The sequence below is a fragment of the Lathamus discolor genome, chromosome 2, assembly GCF_037157495.1.
Source record: "Lathamus discolor isolate bLatDis1 chromosome 2, bLatDis1.hap1, whole genome shotgun sequence".
NCBI classification, from domain to species: domain Eukaryota; kingdom Metazoa; phylum Chordata; class Aves; order Psittaciformes; family Psittacidae; genus Lathamus; species Lathamus discolor.
Genome location: NC_088885.1, coordinates 160,124,536 through 160,149,998, shown reverse-complemented (window position 1 = coordinate 160,149,998; position 25,463 = coordinate 160,124,536). Strand labels below are relative to the sequence as shown.

Genomic DNA, 25,463 nt, shown 5'->3' with positions numbered 1-25,463 from the left:
TCCATGGTTCTATGATGCTGCCAGAGTCAGCTTCAGGATTTTGGAGACTCGAAGTCCTCATTGAGAGATGAGCTGCAGATACCAACCCCAGCGCTGAAGATAGGGATGTACAAACAGCCTGCTGGGGCTGCCCCCGATTCTCCCAGGTTTTTTAACGTGGACGATCAGCTGCATGAACAGGGAATCAAACCAACCATGCAGCAGATCATGGCAGAGCAGCACTGCCCTTGTGCAGGGCTGTTTGACAACACACGCCCAGGAGTTCTCCTGTCAAACTGATTGTGGTTGTTATTTTCCTATACAAGCCATGTATTCCATAAAATACCTTTTATTATTATTATTATTATTATTATTATCTTGAAAGAATCTGGGATTCATCTCCATTACCTAAAATGTAGGGCTTCCAGACAACTAATTGACAGGTTGGAGAATCTTTCTCAACCATCAGGTCTAGGCCCTGTATTCTTGCTTCAAGATACAGCTCTCTTACCACTCACATAGTTAGAACCACAATCAAGGTCCTGCATTCCCAGTACAGGCTAAAAGAATGATTTCCTTTTAAATCAGGATGAAAAGCCATCTTTGCCATGTACACAACCTGTATCACCTCACTGCTCCTACGCTGCCAGGTTTGTTAGAGTACATGAACGTATCTTCATTAACCTTCACAAAGATGGGGCAGAGAACACGCAGCACCACTGTTGAACTCAACGGCTATCTAGGACTAACCACCAAAACCACTTTGTGGTTGCAGCCACGGTAGAAAGTAGCTCCTGTTCACCAGTCATAGAATCCCAGACTGGTTTGGGTTGGAAGGGGCCTTAAAGCTCATCCAGCTCCAACCCCTGCCACAGGCAGGGACCCCTTCCACTGGAGCAGCTTGCTCCAAGCCCCTGTGTTCAACCTGGCCTTGAGCACTGCCAGGGATGGGGCAGCCACAGCTTCTCTGGGCACCCTGTGCCAGCGCCTCAGCACCCTCACAGTAAAGAACTTCTTCCTCATATCCAAGCTGAGCTTCCGCTGTTTCGGTCTGAACCCATCACCCCTTGTCCTATCACTCCAGTCCCTGATGAAGAGTCCCTCTCCAGCATCCTTGGAGCCCCCTTCAGACACTGGAAGCTGCTCTGAGGTCTCCACGCAGCTTCTCTTCTCCAGGCTCAACAGCCCCAATGTTCTCAGCCTGGCTCCATAGGGGAGATGCTCCAGCCCCTGAGCATCCTCGTGGCCTCCTCCTGCATCTTTGAACCGCCTTCTATTCAGCTGCAAGCTACAAAGCTCGGAGCTCTTGGCCAACTGGCTGCATTGCTGCTCCCTTAGAGCTGTAGCTTAGGGGAGACTGTAGCATTTCTGCTTCTCTTATTAAGGTATTCAACGACCTAATTTAAGCCGCGTAGATCATGGAATTAGTTACAGGCTCCTCAAATGAAGTTAACAATAAATCACCGACATTCAGCTGCAAGCACCAATATGGGTGCTATCCATTTCATCAGGAGCACAGTGAGTCGCTCCCTCCCCTCTTTCTAAGCCACTGGCAAATCTTGATGTCTCGCTAGCAGCTTCCTTTGAAAAGCTCCTTTGAACCCATCTCCAAGCTCTTTTGGAAGAGCTACATGAAGACATCTGGCTCGCAGACAGGCTAGCCCTTGGTTTGCCTTGATCTGCAGCAGGGAGAGCACAGCAACCATGGATTTCAGTGGGAATACCCCCTCAGAAGCATCAGAGCGGAGACCTCCCTGGAGAATGAGGGCCTCAACGTACACCTTTCTGCCCCAACTTAAGCACTGAAGGAAGAAGAGCACTGAAACAATCTCTCCCAAGGGTATTCACATAACTCGGGCCGTTTGGATTCACATTAAAGAGTCATTTAGACTTGAAAAACAGCCCAGGTACTGCTGGAATGAGCCATCAGCAACTCAAACTCCAGCACAGAGTTAAAGTAACCCATATTTAATGGACTGGGGGGGGGGGGGGTTGGAACTGGATGAACTTAAGGTCATTTCCAACCCAAACCATTCCAGGACTCCAAATCTGAGGCTGGGAATGTGGCTCTGGATCAACAGAGCACATGGACCAGCCAACATGTAAGAAGTTACCGGTTGCTGATGGGCAAGGATGCCCAAAACGCCATGGGTCTGTGCTTCCCTTTGAGGAAGGGTAACAGTGGTTGGTGTCCTGCGTCCTCCCTCTTGCACCCATCCTAAGCGATGAGGAAGAAGTAGATGGGTTTTATACGGAAAGGAGAAGCCAAGATGCATACGGCACGGAACAATACGTGGGAAGAGAACTCCAAGAGGGATTTATCAGCCACATCTTGCGAGCGCAAGCCAAGATCTCCCATCCACCGGCTAATTCACACCCCCCAAACACCAAATGCCAGCTTCCCCCTCCCCAAAAGCGGCGGCGAGATGCTTCCCAGCAGCCAGAGGATGGAGCTGCGAGGGTGTCGCTTCCCCCCCCACCTCAGCGCCAACGAAACCAGCTCTTGGCAACAGATTTGCAGCAAGGTGCAATCACGCTGGCTTTAACCATCATGTGATGTATTAACATTCAGCTGCAGCTACCGCCCGGGGAAGACGCTTCATGGAGGAGATGAACCCACCAACCACCCATGGAGGGGAGAAGCAACCTGGTGGCACCAAGCACAGCATCGCATCTCGCTTAGAACCTGCTCCGGAGACACCCAGAAGCGGCGCATCCCTGGTCCAAGCCACCTGCTGCTTGCAGGGACCCAAATCTCCCCCTGAGCTTCCCAAATGTGCTTTGGGAAGCATCTTTTGGGGGGGGTGGGGGGGGGTTTGCTCCCCAGCTGCGTGTGTCAGGTGAGGAAGCGGAGCACGGCAGCTGCGGGTTTCTCTGTAGAGGTCACTCAAGGGTTGATTCCTGCTCTCGCTAAGGAAGGAGGAGGGAAAAAAATCCCCATCCTGCAGTTTCTGCAGCCGGGGAAGCAGCAGAACAGCGCAGAGAGAGGGGACCCCCCCCCCCCCAAAAAAAACAGCGGCTACAGCCCCAATTCCAGCACAAACACCACAACTCGGCCATTCCTGCCCGCTCCAGGAGCAGTGCATCCCCCCCTCAGCGCTGCTGCAGCCCCATCCCTCCCTGCACCCCCTTCCCAGCGCATCCCTGCATCCACACCCACTGGAATGCCACCCTGTCCTTCCCCCCCCCCCCCCCCCAACCCGCTCCATGCACCCTCCTTCGCTCTGCCACACCTCACACTTCCATAAAAATACCTCCTCTGGATGCATCCCATGCAATGTTACCCCCCCCCCCCCATAAAGCATCCATAGGGAGCAGGATGGGATTGGATCCAGCCCTTCCAGAACCCCTGCAAGGAGCAGAGGGTAGGATCCAGACCCCTCCATAACCCCCTAGGAAGAGAAGGGCTGGATCCAGCCCCCCCCACAGGGAGCAGGGAAGGACCCAGGTCCTCCATGGGGAGCAGAATGTGGGATCCAGCCCCCCCCAAAAGGAAGCAAGGTGGGAAACAGCCTCTCCATAGGGAGCAGAGGGTGGGATACAACCGCCCCCCCCCCCTTCACCATCACCCCCTGGAAATTAGGGTGGGGTTGGGATGCACCTCCCCCCTCCTGCATCCACAGGGAACCAGGGGGGAGCATCTCGACCCCCCCCCCAATGCACCAAAACCAAAGGGGGGGGGGGGAATATTCACCCCCCCTCCATGCACCCACAGCAGCAGGGTGGGGTTGGGCTCCGAAGCTACACCCTGCGGAGAGAAGGGGGATGCTGCTGCTCCCCCCCCCCTCCTCCTCCTCCTCCCCTACACCGCTGTGGGGCTGCACTGCCCCCCGTAAGGTCCGTGTCCCCCCCATATAAACGCAGAGAGAACACCCCCTGCCCCAAAAGACCACAGATACCCCCGAAGTGGGAGGGGTTGGGGGGGGGCAAACACCCCTCAGACCCCCTTCAACAGGCGGGGGGACCCCCATAACATCTATGGGGGGAGCAGATAAGACCCCCCCAAGGGGAATAAAGCGGCCAGCACCCCCGCCAGCACCCTAAGCCCCCCCCAAAGGGTGCTGACAGGGGGTGGGAGCCGCTTATAACGGGGGGCTCGGCCCCGCACTCCCCCTCGGGGGGGTCTCAGTGAGTTCACCCCCCCCCCCCCGAGCCCCCCATTCGCCACCCGCGGTGCCGGCTCTCACCTCTCCGCCATGTTCCCGGCGGTCCTACCGCAGGGCAGCGGCGGCTCCGGTCCCGGTTCGGCCTCCCATGGTCCGCGTGCTGCCTGCCTGCCCCCCCCCACCACCCCCCGGTGACCCCCCCCCCCCCGCGGCCGCCCCCCGCCACCGACTAAGGCCGCCGCTGGCGCGCCCGCGCGCGCCGCGTCCCCGCCGTCACCAGCGACAACGGCCAATGGGGAGCGGCGCAAGGGGCGTGGCGCGGCGGGTGGGACACGCCCCCCCCCCCGCCGGCTGTTAAGGCCACGCCCACTTACCCTAGATGGAGGAGGGAGGGGTGGAAGGGGGGCGCAGGGGGTGATGGGAGTTGTAGTTCGGAGGGTGGGGAGCGCGCACGCGCGTGCGCAACGGGGGTATTGCGGCGCACAAGCGTGTGCAAGCGCGCGTGCGCGGAGCGGTGCGCACGTGCCCGAGGACACACGTGCGCGCGCGCGTGCAGCGCGCGTGGGTACGCGGTGCGCGCGCGTAAGCACGCGCACGCGAGAGCCTGGCGCGCAGCCGCGGGCGCGCGCGCGCGCGGCTCACGTGGACATGCGCGCGCAGCGAACATACGTGCGCACGTATGTGTGTCGCGTGCACGTGAGCACACGTGTGCACGGGGTGCCGGCACCTCCGAGTGTCATATGCCCATATACACGCTACACGCTCGAGTCTGCGCCGTGTGCACGCGAGTGCGTGTATACGGCACACGCTTTACTGCACATACATGTGCACGCCAGTTGCGTGTGTAAACGTGTTGAACATTCATGTGCGTCCGGGTTACACGTGGAAACATGGCGCACAAACTTCTGCATGCCCTTTAGACGTGTAAACACAGCGCGCATACGTGTTCATGCTGGTTACACATGTAAACACGGCACACATGGTGCACATACCTCGCACACACATGCATACACTTAGCACACACATGCGCACTGTGTGCATATCTACTGTGCGCTCACTTGCACATGTATGTGCACACATGTAAAGACGTGTGTGTGCAGATGCAACTGCATGTAAAGTACATATGTGTACACAGTGCACACACGTGTGTGCATGCAAATGCTCAAGCCTGGCAGGCATCCGTGTGCACACACATGTGCTTGCAGCACGCTGCACATGGAGCCAGTTTCCTCACATGGTCTGTGTGTGGACATGTGTGCACATTGGGCATATGTGTGTGCATGTGTCGCATGCACATGAACACACGTGTGTGCAGAGAGTGCAAACACGTGTGGTACATGTGTGTACACACTGCACGCACACGTGCACCCGATGCAAAGGGTGCCCTGGAGCTATGTACTGCTGCACCCAGCACACGCTTCTGTGCACATACATGTGCTCACACATGGTGTACATGTGCACACAAGCACTCATGCTTTTGCACAGTGTGCAAAGGCATGTGGTACATGTGCATGTACTCACTGCACACACGCATGTGCACCCAGTGCAAGCAGTGCCCTGGAGCACTGTACACAGGACACACTTCAGCACACATACATGTTCACACCAGTCACCTATGTAAACATGGCGCATATTCATGTGTGTGCTCGTTACACATGTAAACACGGGTCACACACATATGCGCACCAGTTACACATACAAACACTGCACACATGTTGCACATACACACCTTGCACACCCATGCGTGCGTTGTGCGGCACACAGCCTGCACACGCGCTGGCACATACATGCACACTGTGTGCTTGTCTACTGTGCACTCACATGCACATGTATGTGCAGACAGCACACGTGTGTTACTTACACGGACCAGGTGGACACATATGCACAGCACATGTTTCTGCCCTTACAGACTACCTAAACATACATAAGGTGCACAGTGCCCGTGTAAGTCCACAGGCACACATGTATGACTGTACAACATGCTGCACACACGTGTGCATATGTACACACAGCACATACGTGTGCACAAAGACATGCCCCTGCAGACTGGTCCCATTCCCATCCCCATCCCTGGCACTGGGCTGGGTTGGGATGAGGACACGAGACCAAGGCAGGACCATGCCTGGCTCCCAACTTGGGGTCCCAGCTGCCGTTTGTCCCCTCCAGTCTAAACCTTCTCTTACCACCCCAGACTCATCCCAGTTAATCCATTTCCCATCACCTTGCTCCTCATGATCCATTGCATGTTTCCTCACTGGGATGCACCTCTTCATGTGTAACGGGGGGCACCCGAATCATGGAATGGTTTGGGTTGGAAGGGACCTTAAAGCCCATCCAGCTCCAACCCCTGCCACGGGCAGGGACCCCTTCCACTGGAGCAGGGTGCTCTAAGCCCCTGTGTCCAACCTGGCCTTGAGCACTGCCAGGGATGGGGCAGTCACAGCTTCTCTGGGCACCCTGTGCCAGCGCCTCAGCACCCTCACAGGGAAGAGCTTCTGCCTAAGAGCTCAGCTCAGCCTCCCCTCGGGCAGGTTCAAGCCATTCCCCTTGGCCTGTCCCTACAGGCCCTTGTCCCAAGCCCCTCTCCAGCTTTCCTGCAGCCCCTTTAGGCACTGGAGCTGCTCTGAGGTCTCCCCTGCGTGCAGCAGAGGGGCAGGATCCCCTCCCTGAGCTGCTGCTCACGCTCTGTGAGTGCAGCCCAGCACACGGGGGGGTTCTGGGCTCAAGCACACACTGAAGCCAGGTCATGGGGAGCTTCTCATCAACCATCACCTCAAGTCCTTCTTCTCAGGGCTCCTCCATCCATCCATCCATCATCCATCCATCCATCCATCTGCCCATTCATCCATCCATCCATCCACCCATCCATCCATCCATCCACCCATCCATCCATCCATCCATCCATCCATCCATCCATCCATCCATCCATCCATCCATCCATCCATCATCCATCCATCCATCCATCCGCCCATTCATCCATCCATCCACCCATCCATCCATCCATCCATCCATCCACCTATCCATCCATCCATCCACCTATCCATCCATCCATCATCCATCCATCCACCTGTCCATCCATCCATCCATCCATCCATCCATCCATCCATCCGCCTATTCATCCATCCATCCACCTATCCATCCATCCATCATCCATCCATCCATCCCCCAAGTTTGTCTTTGTGCCTGCAATTGTCCCAACCCACGTGCAGGACCTTGCGCTTGGAGGTACAGGATGTCGCACTTAGAGAAGGTGAGGGCTGGGGTCCTGCTGACACCCCCAGCCCCATCCTCAGTGTTCCTACAGACGTACATCATGGATGGTGCCTCAGCAGCACTTGGGATGCCCACAGCAGTGGATGCTATGGGAGAGGCACCCACCCGGTCACTGATACTCAACAAGATGTTGAAGACACCCCTGCTCATTGCATTGGGGTTGCACTAGATGACCTTTTACGGGTGCTCTGCAGCCCAAAACATTCTATGACTCAGTGAAGGAGGCCTGGAGACCCTTGCCACATCCCCAGCTCTCCTGAAGATGAAGATCTGGCTGCAAACATCGGTTCCCCCAAGCTACATCCCTGAGCCCTGGGGCTGGGCTTTGGCCTCTTCCTTGACCCTTCCATGCCATGGCCTCCCTTCTCTTCTGGGAACCTTGAAGCATATCGCCCTTGTGACGAATGCAAGGTACCAACGTCTCCAACCCATGAGCACCCACTGTCTCTATTGCCATGGAAACCAAAACTAGGATGCTTTAATATTTTTAAGCTAGATAAAGACTTGAAACAACCCCCCAACAATTAAAGAAGAAATGACAAAAAGAAATTGACCCTTCCATTAAGCTCTATCTACAAAAGCTGCAGCAGCACCAACCCCTTAACAGCTCCATCCCAGCTCCATTTCTCCACATCTCTGTGTGTGCTGGGAGATGCAGGTTCTGGGATCAAGCAGGGGCTGTAGGGACATGAAGGTGTGGGCAGGCTCTTGAAGGCAAGCACATGGACAGCTTTCTCCACCTCTAACCTGGCCAACAGGATGGGTGCTTGCTGCTGAGGAGCGTTCAGGAGCATCTTCGTGGTGCTCAGATCTACCCAGCCAGAGCTAAATGCAGCCCAGTGAGGTCAGTTCATGTCTGTGTGTCCCTGTACCCAGCTCCTGGCTTTATGCTGGAAGGTTTTACCTCTTCTGGACCCAGATTGCTCATCACAGAATCATGGAATGGTTTGGGATTAAAGCTCATCCAGCTCCAACCCCTGCCACGGACAGGGACACCTTCCACTGGAGCAGCTTGCTCCAAGCTCCATCCTAGCCTTGAGCACTGCCAGGAGTGGGGCAGCCACAGCTTCTCTGGACACTTCTGTTGCTTATCCCAATCCCAAACCAATGTGGGATGCAAACAGCAAAAAGGCTTGTCCCATGGTGGGACAAGGGATATGGGCTGAGAAGGTCCACGGTGTCCTGCCACGAGGAGAAACCATAGGAGTGAGCCACACATGAGTGTCCCAAGGACCTTGAAGCACAGAGGAAAGGTGACATGGACACCAAAAGTGGTGGGGCAGTGGTTTTGGGGTGTCTCAGTGAAGGGGGGAACATGGCAAAGCCCCACATGGCTGGTTCAAGAACCGCATGGGTGCAGAACGGTGACGTGTGATAGGCGCAGGAACCCTGTGTCGAAGGCTCCTTGGCACCCAGGGCAGAGGTTTGGGGGGGCTCATTGCAGGGGGGCTGGACTTGATGATCTTTGAAGGTCCCTTCCAACCCAAACCATTCCATGACTCTATTGTTGCTGTTATCAGCACTTTTAGCCCCATTTTGTCCTTGTGTCATCGTCCCCTCACTTTTTCACAGCTTATATTTGGTGTTTCCTCATAATTTATCATTTTAATTGAGTCTTTTCTCTTTCCCCTCTATTGTTTGCCATTTTTTGGTGGGCTGGGTGATCTCCACAATTCACTTCAGCAGGGTTTTCCAGCTGGTTTTCCACCTTGGCTTGACTTTCTGCCCCTTTAGAAGTGTTCTACAGGTTGGTTTCCTCATTGGCCTTTATTCTAGTGTAGTTTTATGTATTTACTTCAAGCTGGAGGACACGTGGGGGGGGTTTGTATCTTCAGGGGGTTATTTCTCCTTCCCCAGCAGCTGCTTGCTGGGTCTGTTGATGGATTTATTGATTGGAGATGGGTTTCGGGGTGGCTGTTAGTTAATCAGGACATTTACCCTCCTTCTTAGCCCTCTGAGTCGCCTTCACTGCTATCCTGTGAGGTGTTTGGTTTGGTTTTCAGCAGCATTTCTACTCATTCATCCCCTCATTCACCCCCCCCAGAAGTCATTTTGGAGCCTTTTGGTGAAGATCATCTGCTTATTTTACCTGTACTCCAATTGATTTCAGAGTCCCGACAGGCACCTTCTGGAAGCTTCCAGAGGCTTCTGAGGCAGCTGATGCCCATCAACCACCTCCTGATTGCTTGGTTGGGTGCTGATGAAGTGCTTGGTTGAGGTGAGGACTAACAGGGCTCATGGGCTGCTCAGACCCCATCTCTGTGCTACCAGCTTGAGTGCTGGGGTGGCCGTGGTGTTGCTCCATCGCCCTGACCATCTTCATGGCCTCCTCTGGACCTGTTCTAAGATGTCCATGGCTGTTTCTGTCTAGGTCCACTCTCGAGCAGGCTCATGTCTGTCTTCTGCTGGCACTCCCAGAGCTGAGCATGCTTCTCATTAACGTCTTCATTAATGATCTGGTTGATTGGTGGCCTCTGCTGGCCTTAGCAGAAGGTGTCACCCAGCACAACCCCTTCTCTGTTAGGCCATTCCAGGGAGCAGAATCAATCTCCTGCCGTGCGCGGTCGCTCTGCGAACACCCACCAAGGCCAGCACTGCTGGGTGGACACAGTGGATTGTGCTGCGGGGCTTTGGACCTCCTCCAGCGCTGGAAAACTGCCTCTTTGGAGCTGAATGGTGTAGAACGACCTCGGCTGCAGGCTGTTGCAGTTCAATATCTTCATTAATGATCTAGGTGATGGGGCAGAAGGTGCCCACCACATGGTTGCTGATGATAGCAAGCAGGGAGGAGTGGCTGGTGTGCCAGAGGGGCCTCACCAGGCATTTCTTCTTGCCTCACTGAGACTATTGCTTGTTAGGGCTGGGGAAAAGCCTTGGTTAGGACGGTGCTGGCAGGAGCAGATTGCACCAGAGGCATCGCCAGGTGAGGATTACTGTGCCCAAGCCTTTGTCTGGGCAAGTGAAGGTCTTGCGTCATGAAGTTCAACAAGGCCAAGTGCAAGGTTCTGCATGTGGATTCGTGCCATCCCAAAGAGGCTGCAGGCTGTGGGAAGAGTGGATTGAGAGCATCCCTGTGGAGAAGGACCTGAGGAATAGGTGGAAGAGGCTATCAGCAACCTGCTCTAGTTGAAAGTGTCCCAGCCCGTGACAGTGGAGTTGGACTGGATGATCTTAAAGGTGCCTTTCAACTCCACCAACACCGTGATTCCATGGTTCTGTACTTTCCTGTCCTTAAGTTGGCCCGTGAAAGGATTTCATGTTTTCTTTGCCCTCTCTATTTAGGAGGGGGAGTGACAGCGTGCTGTGGTGAGCAGCAGGCATCCGGGCAACGTTACCCAGCACACAAGGAGCTTCTATCAGCGGCATAGTTAGAAGTGCATTAGCGTGTCCAAGCAATTATTTGAGTAGGTGAAGGGCTTGTGGATAGGCTGGAAGCCCACAGGGTGCCACTGCGTGGTGTTGCTGCTGCTACACTTCCAACGGGAGGGCTGGAGGTGCTGTTTCAACCCTGTCCTGCCGTTGTGCTGGGTGAGCTTGGAGGGTGACTAGGAGAAGAAAGGAAGAAGAAGCATCTCAGGGAGGGATGCAGGAGAAGTTTATTAAGGAAAAACAAAGGTAAAGGCTCAGGAGCACTGAGTGGAACCAGTTTGAGGTGCAAATCAGGGCACCGTGATGCTTTTTTATGTGATAGCTGTTACAAGAGGCCTGAGGTCTTCACTGGTGTGAGTGGCACAGATCGGTGCTGGGCTTACGCTAGAGGGAAGGTGTTTGCAGCAGAGGGTGGATGACACAGGAGAAGACGCAACGCAGAGAAGGAAGGTGGAGAAGAGGAGGAGGCTGAAGGCCATGTTTTCAGGGAGCAGGGGCTGGCACCGTGCCCTGCTTCCTCTCTTGGTGCCTTGAGAGGAAGAGACATGGATGGAGAGCCCATGTGCCAGCATTACCACGGATGTGCATCCACAACCCATTGGTGCAGGTGGTTGATGTCAGGGTGCTGTCAAGAGCCCTTAGCAGATGTTGTATCCTCTTCCTCTGCCGTAGCAGCCCAGGCCTCCGAAGCCGTAGCCAAGGCCGTAGCCGAAGCCCCCAGAGGAGACGGGCACTCCCTGGGCGCTGAGGACGTTGCCCACGGCAGCGGATGAGGAGGATCCGACGGCGGTGCTCTGGGGGAAGGAGCTGAGGATGGGTCCTGGCAGGGTGACCAGCACGGTGGAAGGCTGGATGACGACGCGGGAGTCCTCGCACTGCCTGACACAGGGCTCGTTGCAGCTGTTGGCCAGTGGGGTGGGTCCGCAGGGGCTGCAGCGGTCGTAGCAGGCCATGTCTGTGGTGTGGAGGGGCCCTGGCAGGGGACAGGAGAGGAGAGGAGAGGAGAGGAGAGGGTGTGGGGAGAGCGGAGGGCGTGGGGGTGCGAGGGGCGGTGGTGCAGGAGGGCGAGGCAGTGGGGAGGCTGGTGTGGGGCTGTGGGGCTGTGGTGCTGGGGAGGCTTGAGGGGTGCTGAGGCTGGGGCAGAGCGTGCTGGAAGAGCCGGGGCAGGGGGGCAGGAGCAGAGGGCAAGGGGCTTGAGGCTCACCTTGTTGAGCGCGCAGGAGAAGGCGTCAGCAGAGGCGAGTGAGGGACAGAGGCGCTGGGCCGGCTTTTCTGCTGGTCCCCGAGGGGCGGGACAGCCTTTGCGCATGGCAGCATTTGTCAGCAAGCAGCTGGTGCGTGCCACAGCCTGGCAAGTCATGAGCTGGGGCCTCTTTTCCTTCCCACAGCGCTCCCTTTGCATGTCCTCTGTTGAGGTCGAGTCCATCCGGCCCTGGCGGCAGCCTTCAAGTGCCCGTGTGTGTTTGGGACGATTTGCATGGAAAGTGTCTGTCAGGGCACTGTGCAGACATAACCAGAGCGTTCGAGGTGGGGTGGTGTGAGTGAGGTCATCCCGTGGCACTCGTGTGGTGTGGTTTGTGGGTGCCTTGTGAAGAGGTTTCCCATGTCCTCGTAGCCGTGTCAGGGGAGGGCCGTTTGCACCAGCAGGCTGTGGTCCTGCAAACTGTGCTTGAGATCTGGTTATTCCTGTGATGTGGGGAGCACTTCCAAAAGTTTGTGTTGCCCCAGTTGTAGAGCGACGCTGTTCTATGAGTGGCGCGTTTGCAGCCTGGCCTCTGGTTTGATGCAATGCTTGATGTAGGGCATGTTATTAGTAGACCACATTTGTAAGGGTGTTCTACTTTGAAATGATGAGTTTTTGAGACAAGGAGAGTGGTGCTCTTATGTGTTTTACTTCAGTATTCTTGCAATGCCTTTGGTGCTTTCTCCCCTTGCATGGTCATGGGGTGTGGGGTCACCTGTGTTTGTGGGCAGTTGGCTTGGGTGCTCTCTCAGCAGGTTTAGAGATGATGCAAAACCTGGAGAGAGGCTGAGATGCTGGATGGTTGTGCCATGATGCAGAGGGAACAGGAGGTGCTGGAGAATGGGCAGGTAGGAATCTGCTGAAGTTCAACAGGAAGAAATGTAAAGTTTTCCATGTAGGGAGGAATGGTGCCTGTTGTCAGAACGTGCTGGAGACTGAGAGGCTGGAAAGCAGCTTTGCTGAGTACAGCTTTGTGGTGCTGGTGGAGAACAAGCTCAGGATGGTGCAGCAATGCACCCTTGCCACAAAAGAGGCCAAGAGTCTCTATGGCAGCATTGGGAAGAGATTTGCAAGTAGGTTGGTTGTGTGTGTGTGTGTGTTCTTGCTCTCTCTTCAGTGCTGGTGAGACTTTGTGTGGAGGCCTATGTCCAGTTGAGATCTTCTCACTAGAAGAAAGCCGTGGATGTAGTGGAGCCAGTCCAATAGAGATGTTAAAAAGAAGCTCTCTGAACTGGTGCAGCCGTCTGACTACTCCCCACTGCTGGTTTTTCAGGTTGGCAGTGACGAAATTATTACGAGGAACGTAAGGGGAATGAAGAGAGACTACAGGGCCCTGGGACGGCTGGTTAAAGGGTCTGGAGCGCAAGTGGTGTTTGCCTCCATACCTGTTGCAAGCGAGGGTGAAGGGATATATAAGAAGACTCTGCAGGTTAATGTATGGCTACGTGACTGGTGCCAAAGGCAGGGGTTTGGGTTTTTCAGTCACGGGCTGCTGTATGGGACACCTGGTTTGCTGGTGACAGGCGGGATACACCAGTCCCAGAGAAAAAAAAGGGTTTTGGGGCAGGAGTTAGCAGGGCTTATTGACAGGGCTTTAAACTAGTTATGAAGGGGGGAGGGGATTTAACTGGGCCTGTTGGGGACAAGCCCAAGAGGAACATGCTAGGGATTGAAGGATGGCGGGCTAAGGAGGACTATCAATCTCTTGTTTCACTTGTGGGAAAGGATAGCTTTTTAGACCCTGTCCCGCAGGGGAAAAAGGGTACTAGGACTGGCTCCCTGAAATGCCTGTACACCAATGCACGCAGCATGGGGAATAAACAGGAGGAGTTAGAAGTCTGTGTGCGGGCTAAAGGTTATGATCTAGTGGCGATTACAGAGACATGGTGGGACAGTTCACATGACTGGAATGTGGTCATGGATGGCTATGTCCTTTTTAGGAAAGATAGGTCAGCAAAGCGAGGTGGTGGAGTTGCTCTTTACGTGAGAGAGCAACTAGAATGTATTGAGTTCTGTCCGGGGTCGGATGAGGAGCAAGTGGAATGTCTGTGGGTACGAATCAAGGGGCTGACTGGCACGGGTGATACAGTTGTGGGGGTCTATTACAGACCTCCTGATCAGGACGAAGGAGTTGATGAGGCTTTCTACAGGCAACTGGAAGTAGCCTCGCGACTACATGCCTTAGTCGTCGTGGGGGACTTTAACTACCCCGATATTTGCTGGAAGACTCACACAGCCAGTCATTCACAGTCTAGGAGGTTCCTCGAGTGCATTGATGATAATTTCTTAATGCAAATGGTGGACGTACCAACTAGGGGAGCAGCGCTGCTAGATTTAGTACTCGCCAACAAGGAGGGTTTGGTCGAAGTGGTGACGGTCAATGGCAGCCTTGGCTGCAGTGACCATGAGATGGTGGAGTTTAGGATCCTGTGTGGGAGGAATAGAATACCTAGCAAAGCCACAGTTCTGGATTTCCGAAGGGCCAACTTTGGCCTCTTCAGTCAACTGCTAAGGGAAGTCTCATGGGAAAGTGTACTAGGCGGTAAAGGGGCTCAAGATAGTTGGTTAGCATTCAAGGACCGCTTCTTCCAAGCTCAGGATCGGAGCGTCCCAATGAGTAGGAAGTCAAGTAAGGGATCTAGGAGACCGGCGTGGTTAAACAAGGAGCTGCTGGGCAAACTCAAGTGGAAAAGGAGAATCTATGGATTATGGAAGGAGGGGCTGGCCGCTTGGGAGGAATATAGGACAGTTGTTAGAGGATGTAGGGAGGCAATTAGGACAGCTAAGGCCTCCTTGGAACTCAATCTTGCTAGTCGGGTTAAAGACAATAGAAAGGGCTTCTTCAAATACATAGCAAATAAAACTAAAACAAGAGGCAATATAGGCCCACTGCTGAACGAAGTGGGTACCCTGGAGACAGAGGATATAAAGAAGGCAGAGGTGCTGAATGCCTTCTTTGCCTCTGTCTTTACTCCTGCAGACTCTCCCCGAGGGCCCCGGATTTCTATAGCCCCAGAAGGAGTCAGGACAAAGGAGGAGTTTGCTTTGGTAGATGAGGATTGGGTTAGGGATCAGCTATGCAAACTGGACATCTGTAAATCGATGGGTCCGGATGGAATGCACCCACGGGTGCTGAGGGAGCTGGCGGAGGTCATTGCTAGCCCACTCTCCATCATCTTTGGTAAGTCGTGGGAAACGGGCGAGGTGCCTGAGGATTGGTGGATGGCAAAGGTCACACCAATCTATAAGAAGGGCAAGAAGGAGGACCCGGGTAATTATAGACCGGTCAGCCTTACCTCCATCCCTGGAAAGATGATGGAACAACTTATTCTTGACTCCATCACTAGGCATATCAAGGATGAGGGGGTCATTAAGAACAGCCAACATGGTTTTATGAGGGGGAAGTCATGTATGACCAACCTTATAGCCTTCTATGAGGAAGTGACTAGGTGGAGGGATGATGGTAGAGCGGTAGATGTAGTTTTTCTTGATTTCAGTAAGGCATTTGATACTGTCTCCCACAGCATCCTCACAGATAAGCTAAGGAAGTGTGGGCTTGACGATCAAGTAGAGAGATGGATCGAGAACTGGTTGAAAGGAAGAAGGCAGAGAGTTGTGGTCAATGGCGCAGAATCTAGCTGGAGGTCTGTGACTAGTGGAGTTCCTCAGGGGTCGGTGCTGGGACCGGTGCTGTTTAATATTTTCATCAATGACCTGGATGAGGGAACTGAGTGCACCCTCAGCAAGTTTGCTGATGACACAAAACTGGGAGGAGTGGCTGACACACCAGAGGACTGTGCTGCCATTCAGCGAGACCTGGACAGGCTGGAGAGTTGGGCGGGGAGAAACTTGATGAAATTTAACAAGGGCAAGTGTAGAGTCTTGCATCTGGGGAAGAACAACCCCATGTACCAGTACAGGTTGGGGGTTGCCCTGCTGGAAAGTAGTGAACGGGAAAGGGACCTGGGGGTCCTGGTGGATAGGAGGATGACCATGAGCCAGCAATGTGCTCTTGTGGCCAAGAAGGCAAATGGCATCTTAGGGTGCATTAGAAAGGGAGTGGTTAGTAGGTCAAGAGAGGTTCTCCTCCCCCTCTACTCAGCCTTGGTGAGGCCGCATCTGGAATATTGCGTCCAGTTCTGGGCCCCTCTGTTCAAGATGGACAGGGAATTGCTTGAAGGAGTCCAGCGCAGAGCCACAAAGATGATTAAGGGAGTGGAACATCTCCCTTATGAGGAGAGGCTGAGGGAGCTGGGTCTCTTTAGCTTGGAGAAGAGGAGACTGAGGGGTGACCTCATCAATGTTTACAAATATGTAAAGGGTAGGTGTCAGGATGATGGAGCTAGGCTTTTTTCAGTGATATCCAGTGATAGGACAAGGGGCAATGGGTGTAAACTGGAACATAGGAAGTTCCACGTTAACATCAGGAAGAACTTCTTTACTGTAAGAGTGACAGAGCACTGGAACAGGTTGCCCAGGGGGGTTGTGGAGTCTCCTACACTGGAGATATTCAAGGCCCGCCTGGACAAGTTCCTGTGTGATGTACTGTAGGTTACCCTGCTCTTGCAGGGGGGTTAGACTAGATGATCATTTTAGGTCCCTTCCAACCCTTGGGATTCTGTGATTCTGTGATTCTGTGACCACCAAGACCCTGTAGGGACTCGGAGATCCTTGCTATGAGGAGAAGCTTAGAGAGGTGGGAGGTTTTTTTTCAGCCAGGAGGCAAGGCTGCAGAGGGCAGATGTCATCAATGTGTCTATACCCTGAGTGGGACGGAATGAAGAGAAGGGAGAGAGAATGTTCTCATCAGTGCCATGTCCAGAGCAAGGATAAATGGGGGAAGCCGTAAAGACGTGCCCTTTTCCTTGGAAGAGAGGGCAATGCTTTTTCAGTGTGCTTGTGGTCAGCAGTGGCACTGGTTGTGCAGGGTGGTGTTGGAGTCTCCATCCTTGGAGACACCAAAAACCTGACTGGACATCTTTGACAGCAACTTCTTGCTGACCATGCTTGAGGAGGCTGTTCTGAAAGAGATGTTTCCCAGAGTTCCCTTGTGCACTAAATGATTCTCATTGCAATGATTTTGCTTGTTGTGATGGCCGGGTAGTTGTGCTTGGAAAGAGACTTGGTCAAGTGTGTGTTGCTATGCGGAGCTTTTGTTCAAGGTTTGGGAAGGAGTGCATTAGTGTTTCCTTGTGTTTGGCAAGGGAACAGCTGGTGTCTGTGCTGGAAGCCCTCAGGAGGGTTTTTCAGGGAATTTAATACCAACTTGATGGCCTATTGAGCCCTAGCTTTGTGCTGGGTGAGGATGAATGAGCTTTGGGAAAAGAAAAGAAGAGGAAGCATCTAAGGCTTGGATAAAGAAGACATTTATTGCTTCTGTTTATATGCTGTGTCTTCCAGGGCGTTGTTGCTGGTTGTCAGGGTGCTCTCCATATCCATTAGCAGATGTTGTATCCTCTTCCTCTGCCATAGCAGCCCAGGCCTCCGAAGCCATAGCCAAGGCCGTAGCCGAAGCCCCCAGAGGAGACGGGCACTCCCTGGGCGCTGAGGACGTTGCCCACGGCAGCGGATGAGGAGGATCCGACGGCGGTGCTCTGGGGGAAGGAGCTGAGGATGGGTCCTGGCAGGGTGACCAGCACGGTGGAAGGCTGGATGACGACGCGGGAGTCCTCGCACTGCCTGACACAGGGCTCGTTGCAGCTGTTGGCCAGCGGGGTGGGTCCGCAGGGGCGGCAGAGGTCGTAGCAGGCCATGTCTGTGGTGTGGAGGGGCCCTGGCAGGGGACAGGAGAGGAGAGGAGAGGAGAGGGTGTGGGGAGAGCGGAGGGCGTGGGGGTGCGAGGGGCGGTGGTGCAGGAGGGCGAGGCAGTGGGGAGGCTGGTGTGGGGCTGTGGGGCTGTGGTGCTGGGGAGGCTTGAGGGGTGCTGAGGCTGGGGCAGAGCGTGCTGGAAGTGCCGGGGCAGGGGGGCAGGAGCAGAGGGCAAGGGGCTTGAGGCTCACCTTGTTGAGCACGCAGGAGAAGGCGTCAGCAGAGGCAAGTGAGGGACAGAGGCGCTGGGCCAGCTTTTATGCTGGTCCTGCAGTGCCCGAGGGGGCTGAGGCAGTCTTTGTGCATGGCAGCGTGTTTGTGCAAGCAGCTGGTGCATGTCAGAGCCTTGCAAGCAATTAGTTGTGGCTGTGTTTTCCTTCCTGTAGTTCTGCAATTTCATGTCCTCTGTTGAGGATGTGTCCTTCTGGTCCTGGCGGCAGCTTTCTAGTGGGAGTATGACAGGTCAAAATGTTGGTGTTGATGGTGCGTGAGAGATGGTGCAAAACATGGAAACAAAGCTTTGGAGAGGTGGGGTGACCTCAGTGATGTCATCTCTTGGCACTCTTGTGGTATGGTTTGTGGATGTGTTGTGATGAAGGGGCCCCATGTGGTAGCATCCCTGTCAGGCTGGTCTGGACTTTGGAGCTGTGCTGGCCATGTGGGGCTGCCTCTTCCATCACATTCGGTCCATCCCCACCTTGCTGCCAGGTGTCTAAGCCTGTCTGTAGGCCTGTCCTTTCCTGTCTTGTGAGCTCTGTGTGTGTCTCGGTGCCCTTTGTGTTCTAATGTTGCCCCTTGGAGTAGTGTGTTTCTGTGGAAAGCTTTTTGTAGGCATAGGGTTGTCAATGTGGCTTTATGAGAAGAGGCCTGAAACTTCACCCATGTCTGATAGAGCCTGTTGGGAGTATTTTGGGCAAGGGAATACGTACTTCAGGAGGGAAATTGAACGTAAGGAAGGGAGGGAGAGGGGGAAGGTGTTTCCAGATTTGTTTTTGTTTCTCAGAATTCTACTCTGAATTTTGATTTTTATAATTTAATGAAAGTTCCCTGAGTCAGGTGTGTTTTCTCGCCGTTGAAAACCTATGAGTGATCTCCACGTCCTTATATCGACTGAGGAGCTTTTTGTCGTATTCTCCTCATCTCATCCAGTTAAGGAAAAGGAGTGCTAGAGCAGCTCAGAGAGCACTTGTTCCCTTCCTTGTAAGGGTGTTCTGCTTTGAAATGATCAATTTTGGTGCAAAGGAGAGTGCTGTTCTGTTGTTTACTTCAGTATTCTTGCAAAGCCTTTGGTGCTTTCTCCCCTTGCATGGTCATGGGGTGTGGGGTCACCTGTGTGTGTGGGCTGCTGGCTTGGGGGCTCTCTCAGCAGGTCTAGAGATGATGCAAAACCTGGAGAGAGGCTGAGATGCTGGATGGTTGTGCCATGATGCAGAGGGAACAGGAGGTGCTGGAGAATGGGCAGGTAGGAATCTGCTGAAGTTCAACAGGAAGAAATGTAAAGTTTTCCATGTAGGGAGGAATGGTGCCTGTTGTCAGAACGTGCTGGAGACTGAGAGGCTGGAAAGCAGCTTTGCTGAGTACAGCTTTGTGGTGCTGGTGGAGAACAAGCTCAGGATGGTGCAGCAATGCACCCTTGCCGCAAAGGAGGGGAAGATATTCCACGGCAGCATTGGGAAGAGATTTGCTAGCAGGATGGTTGGTGGTGTGTTGCAGGGTGTTCTTGCTCTCTCTTCAATGCTGGTGAGGCTTTGTGTGTGCAGGCCTACGTCCAGTTGGAATCTTCTTACTAGAAGAAAGTCATGGATGTAGTGGAGCCAGTCCAATAGAGGACCACCAAGATGCTGTAGGGACTGGGAGATCCTTGCTATGAGAAGCTTAGAGAGGTGGGAGGGTTTTTTTTCAGACAGGAAGCAAGGCTGCACAGGGCAGAGGTCATCAATGTGTCTATATCCTGAGTGGGAGGGAATGAAGAGAAGGGAGAGAGAATGTTCTCATCAGTGCCATGTCCAGGGCAAGGATGAATGGGGGAACCCGTAAAGATGTGCCCTTTTCCTTGGAAGAGAAGGCAATACTGGTTGTGCAGGAAGGTATTTGAGGCACTGAAAAGCTGACTCGGCATCTTTGACATCATGTTCATGCTGACCATTTGAGGTGGCTGTCCTGAAATGTCCTGAGATGATCCCCAGAGTTCCCTTGTGCAGTAAATGATTCTGTTTGCTATGTTTCTGCTTGTGACGGCCAGGTAGCTGTGCTTGGAAAGAGACTTGGTCAAGTGTTTGCTGCCATGGGGAGCTTTTGTCCGAGTTGTGGTTAGAAGTTCATTAGCATTTGCAAAGTTTTGGGCAAGGGAAGAGCTGGTGTCTGTGCTGGAAGGCCACAGGAGGGTTTTGCAGGGGATTTAATACGTTACTGTGGTGTGGTGGAGCTTTTCCATCAACTTGATGGCCTAATGGGCCCTAGCTTTGTGCTGGTCGAGGTTGGATGAGCACTGGGAGAAGTGAAGAAGAGGAGGCCTCTTACGCTTGGATGCAGGAGAAGTTTATTGAGGAGAAATTCGTGAAAAGGCAGGAGAAGCAAGGGAACCAGTGTGAGGTAAAAGCCGGGCAACCATCAGCCGGGTTCCCTGTGTGCAGCAGGTGCTGCCCGAATCCTGAGGTCTTTGTGCCCCACAGAGGGAGCAGTGCTCTAGAGATTCCTGGGTGGTTAGGTTGTGAGATAGTGTTTGAAGTGGACTAGATCAGGATGAGAAGTGCGGAGAAGGACGTTGGAGAAGAAGAGGCGGTCCATGAGCCCTGTGTCCAGGCAGCACGAGGTGGGCCCATTCTCCCCTGGATTTCAGGCCTGCTGAGGCACTGAGCCGGCTTTTATGCTGGTCCCCGAGGGGCGGGACAGCCTTTGTGCATGGCAGCATTTGTCAGCAAGCAGCTGGTGCGTGCCACAGCCTGGCAAGTCATGAGTTGTGGTTGTGTTTTCCTTCCCACAGTGCTCTCTTTGCATGTTCTCCTGTTGAGGACGTGTCCACCTGGCCCTGGCGGCAGCTTTTAAGTACAATAATTTAAGGCCAAATACTTGGTGTTTGTGGTGCTTTTTAGGACACTTGGCCGAACTTGCAACCAAAGTGTTTGAGAGCTGGGGTGTTGTGAGTGAGGTCATCCCGTAGCACTCATGTGGTGCAGTTTGTGAGTGCATTGTGAAGTGGGGGCCCCATGTCATCACAGCCGTGTCAGGCTGGTCCAGGCTTTGGAGCTGTGCTGGCTGTGATGTGCTGCCCCTTCCATTGCATTCAGTCTCTCCCCACCTTGCTGCCAGGTCTCTAAGCCTGTCTTCAGGCCTGTCCTTTTGCACTGAGTGACCTCTGTGGGTGCCCTTTTGCCCAATTGTTCTTGTAAGGTTGTCACCTGGTGTACTGGGTTTATGCAGTTAGGTTTTTTTTAGGTTATTATGTAGTTAACTTCAGTTTATTCGGATGAAGGAGTGGCAGAGACAGCGTGTGGTGAAATGATCATAACGCTTTTTCTGCTTCCCCCTTTGTCATTTCGGGAGAGGGAGTGTGTACTTCAGGAGGGGAGGTGGACCTGCAGTAGGGGAGGGTTGGGGGAAGCTCTTTTAAAATTTGTTTTCATTTCTCATAATTCTACTCTGTCTTTTGATTTTGATTAATGAATTACCCCAAGCAAAGTCTATTCTGATGCCTCTGGAAACCAGTGAGTGATTTCCGTGTTGTTATCTCAGCTCAGGAGCCTTTTGTCATATTCTTCTTGTACACAGTTGAGGAAGTGATAGAGCAGCCCAATGAGGACTTGTCACCCAGCCAAGGTTAACCCAGCGTAGAGCCCCATCTTTGCAGAAGAGCTGTTTCACAGGCTTGTAGAATAGAAAAGATCATAGAAGAGTTTGTGTTGGAAAGGACCTTAAGATCAAGGCAAATGGCAAATGGCATCTTAGAAGGCAAATGGCATCTTAGGGTGCATTAGAAAGGGAGTGGTTAGTAGGTCAAGAGAGGTTCTCCTCCCCCTCTACTCAGCCTTGGTGAGGCCGCATCTGGAATATTGCGTCCAGTTCTGGGCCCCTCTGTTCAAGAAGGACAGGGAATTGCTTGAAGGAGTCCAGCGCAGAGCCACAAAGATGATTAAGGGAGTGGAACATCTCCCTTATGGGGAGAGGCTGAGGGAGCTGGGTCTCTTTAGCTTGGAGAAGAGGAGACTGAGGGGTGACCTCATCAATGTTTACAAATATGTAAAGGGTGGGTGTCAGGATGATGGAGCTAGGCTTTTTTCAGTGATATCCAGTGATAGGACAAGGGGCAATGGGTGTAAACTGGAGCATAGGAAGTTCCACGTTAACATCAGGAAGAACTTCTTTACTGTAAGAGTGACAGAGCACTGGAACAGGTTGCCCAGGGGGGTTGTGGAGTCTCCTACACTGGAGATATTCAAGGCCCGCCTGGACAAGTTCCTGTGTGATGTACTGTAGGTTACCCTGCTCTTGCAGGGGGGTTGGACTAGATGATCTTTTGAGGTCCCTTCCAACCCTTGGGATTCTGTGATTCTGTGATTCTGTGATCATCGACTTCCAACCCCCCTGCCATGGGCAGGGACACTTCACACTAAACCATTTCACCCAAGGCTGTGTCCAACCTGGCCTTGAGCACTTCCAGGCATGGAGCATTCACAACTTGTTGGGCAGCCCATTCCAGCGCCTCACCAGCCTCACAGTAAAGAATTTCTTCCTTAGATCCAATCTAAACTTCCCCTCTTTAAGTTTGAACCTGTTACCCCTTGTCCTGTCACTACAAACCCTAATGAAGATTTCCTCCCCAACATCCTTAGAGGCCCCCTTCAGACACTGGAAGGCTGCTGTGAGGTCTACATGCAACTTCTCCAGGATAAGCAGCCCCAGTGTTCTCAGCCTGGCTCCATACGGGAGGTGCTCCAGTCCCTGATCATCCTCATGGCCTCCTCTGGACTTGTTCCCGCAGTTCCATGTCCTTTTTATGTTGAGGACACCAGAACTGCACACAATGCTCCAGGTGAGGTCTCACGAGAGCAGAGGGGCAGGATCACCCCCTTCGACCCGCTAGTCACGCTCCTTTTGATGCAGCCCAGGATACGGTTGGCTTTCTGGGCTGCAGGCGCACACTGAAGCCAGCTCGTGCTAAGTTTCTCACTAACCAACACCCCCAAGTCCTTCTCCACAGGGCTGCTCTGTATCTCTTCTCTGCCCTCCCTGCAGCTGAGCCTGGGATTGCTCTGACCCAGGTGCAGGACCTTGCACTTGGCATGGTCAAACTTCATAAGGTTGGCATCAGCCCACCTCACAAGCGTGTCAAGATCCCTCTGGATGGCATTTCTTGCCTCCAGTGTATCAACTGACCCATAGCAAGGTAAGACCATGGACAGGGAACTCTGGCGTGTGTGGAACATGGAGCATGCAGCCTGGGGGTCAATGCAACAAGAACCCACACGTGGGTCAGAGAAGGAGTGCATAGCAAGGAGGATGCTGAACTGGGCACCCTGCACGAGATACCAATGGTCCTCACATCAAGGGGAGCAATGGACACTGTGCTGATCCCTGGTGAAGCATCACCTATAGTTCTGTGTTGAGTTTTGGGCTCCCCAGTAGAAGAGAGACATGGAGCTCCTGGAGCAAGTCGTGGTGCCTGGGAGCAGTTCCAGTAGGCTGGGAGAGAGCTCATGAGCCTCATATTGTGAAGAAGATCAGGAGGTACATTCTCAGAAAGTAGAGGCTGTGGAGCCTGACCTCATTCCTACAGAAGGTGACAGAAGGAACCTTCCTGGAGAGCAGTGCCGTGCCCAGCAAGGTCAGGGTGACAGGCTGTGGTTTAGGTGTGGATTTTGGGAGGGCAAATTGTCCTTGAGCAACCTCTGTGCCTTCTTCCCTGTTGAAGGCACTGGGTGTTGGCCAAGGTTAGAGCAGTGTCTATTGCTGAGCTGTGCTTGAAGGAAGCTTTTGTCACTGTCTCCCATGACACGCTCCTAGTAATCAGAGAAAGTCTGGGTTGTGAAAGAGCCCAGGGGGGAGGACTGCAAAGTGGCTGAAGGGCTGGGCCCAGAGGCTTGTGATCAGTGGCAGGACAAGAGGCTGTGGGCACAAAGGAAAAACAGATGGAATTCCATGGGCAATGAAGGCAATCCTTCTTCAGTGTGAGCATGGTCACAGAGTGGAAGAGGTTGTGGTGTATCCTTGGTGAGAGCTACTGAAACCCAACTGGCCATGTCTAGGACAAGCTGCTGTAGGTGGCCCTGCTGGAGCCAGGGGTTGAAGCAGCTGCTCTCCAGAGGTTCCTGCTAAACTAAATGGTTGTGTGATTCTGATTGCTGGGCTGGAGAGCCACGCTGTGGAGGAGAGTTAGTCAGGTGTGTCCTGGCAGTGCTTCATCAGAGGCATGCACAGGGAAGTGTTATCAAGTCATTAGTGTGAGCCAGTGAGGGACTTGTGTCATGTTCTAGAAGCCCTCCACCTCCCACTGTGTGTCCTTGTTGGCTGTCCCGGCATATTTCCTAGAGTGGCCATACTTCACCCACCCTGATGTCCTGGAGAGACCTGACTTTTTCTGCATGAGGTTGAAAAAGCCTTGGTAGAAGAAAGGAAGAGGAGGCGTCTCAGGCCAGGATGCAGGAGAACTTTATTGAGGCAAAAGAGTTGAGAAGTCAGACGCACCAAGTGGAAGGGAGAGGATCTGAGGTGCAAGTAGAGTGATCTTTTTCCAAGGTCTTCTGCTTGAGTCAGTATTTACCAGAGTGTGCAGATCTTTGTGGCCTGCATTGGGAGCAGCTCCCTTTCATTTCCCATGATGGACTTCCACTTGAGAGATGATGGATGCAGCAGAGAGTAGCAGGAATAGCTGAAGGGGCAATTAAAGAAGGCAATGAAAGAAGAAGAGGAGGCCCATGGGCCATGGTTCCAGGCAGCAAAACTGGGCACATTCTCTTCTCCCCTGAGTTTTCTTTTGAGAGCAGGAGCTGTGGAGAGCAGGTCCACGTGTCAGAAACAGAACTGCATTTTCTGACCTTGCCAGGGCTTCAAGGATGTTCCTGGTTGGTGTCACAGGTGTTGTCGTGAGCCCTTAGCAGATGTTGTATCCTCTTCCTCTGCCATAGCAGCCCAGGCCCCCGTAGCCGTAGCCCAGGCCGTAGCCGAAGCCCCCAGAGGAGACGGGCACTCCCTGGGCGCTGAGGACGTTGCCCACGGCAGCGGATGAGGAGGATCCGACGGCGGTGCTCTGGGGGAAGGAGCTGAGGATGGGTCCTGGCAGGGTGACCAGCACGGCGGGAGGCTGGATGACGACGCGGGAGTCCTCGCACTGCCTGACACAGGGCTCATTGCAGCTGTTGGCCAGCGGGGTGGGTCCGCAGGGGCTGCAGCGGTCGTAGCAGGCCATGTCTGTGGTGTGGAGGGGCCCTGGCAGGGGACAGGAGAGGAGAGGAGAGGAGAGGGTGTGGGGAGAGTGGAGGGCGTGGGGGTGCGAGGGGCGGTGGTGCAGGAGGGCGAGGCAGTGGGGAGGCTGGTGTGGGGCTGTGGTGCTGGGGAGGCTTGAGGGGTGCTGAGGCTGGGGCAGAGCGTGCTGGAAGAGCCGGGGCAGGGGGGCAGGAGCAGAGGGCAAGGGGCTTGAGGCTCACCTTGTTGAGCGCGCAGGAGAAGGCGTCAGCAGAGGCGAGTGAGGG

General features: G+C 53.9%; 4 protein-coding genes across 6 annotated transcripts in view; all 4 read right to left on the bottom strand.

Annotated features, from left to right (window-relative positions):
* ARHGAP39 (Rho GTPase activating protein 39) overlaps nucleotides 1-4,242 on the bottom strand; it is a 127,641-nt gene extending 123,399 nt beyond the window's left edge. The window contains exon 1 of one of the 3 annotated variants that reach the window (XM_065669094.1): nucleotides 4,167-4,242. In XM_065669094.1, the coding sequence (XP_065525166.1) occupies nucleotides 4,167-4,177 (11 nt within the window). In that variant the 5' untranslated portion in view covers nucleotides 4,178-4,242. The remainder of the gene's footprint in view (nucleotides 1-4,166) is intronic. The other 2 variants (XM_065669096.1, XM_065669092.1) reach the window with 2 other exon arrangements.
* A 7,123-nt stretch (nucleotides 4,243-11,365) lies between these two features.
* On the bottom strand, nucleotides 11,366-11,680 carry LOC136009507 (feather keratin 1-like). Its single transcript, XM_065669501.1, has one exon. The coding sequence runs from the start codon at nucleotides 11,678-11,680 to the stop codon at nucleotides 11,366-11,368; it is 315 nt and encodes a 104-aa protein (XP_065525573.1).
* Nucleotides 11,681-17,408: 5,728 nt separating this feature from the next.
* Nucleotides 17,409-17,723, bottom strand: LOC136009506 (feather keratin 1-like). Its single transcript, XM_065669500.1, has one exon. The coding sequence runs from the start codon at nucleotides 17,721-17,723 to the stop codon at nucleotides 17,409-17,411; it is 315 nt and encodes a 104-aa protein (XP_065525572.1).
* A 7,142-nt stretch (nucleotides 17,724-24,865) lies between these two features.
* On the bottom strand, nucleotides 24,866-25,189 carry LOC136009505 (feather beta keratin-like). The gene has a single exon (XM_065669499.1). The coding sequence runs from the start codon at nucleotides 25,178-25,180 to the stop codon at nucleotides 24,866-24,868; it is 315 nt and encodes a 104-aa protein (XP_065525571.1). The 5' UTR covers nucleotides 25,181-25,189.
* Between the last annotated feature and the right edge of the window lie 274 nt (nucleotides 25,190-25,463).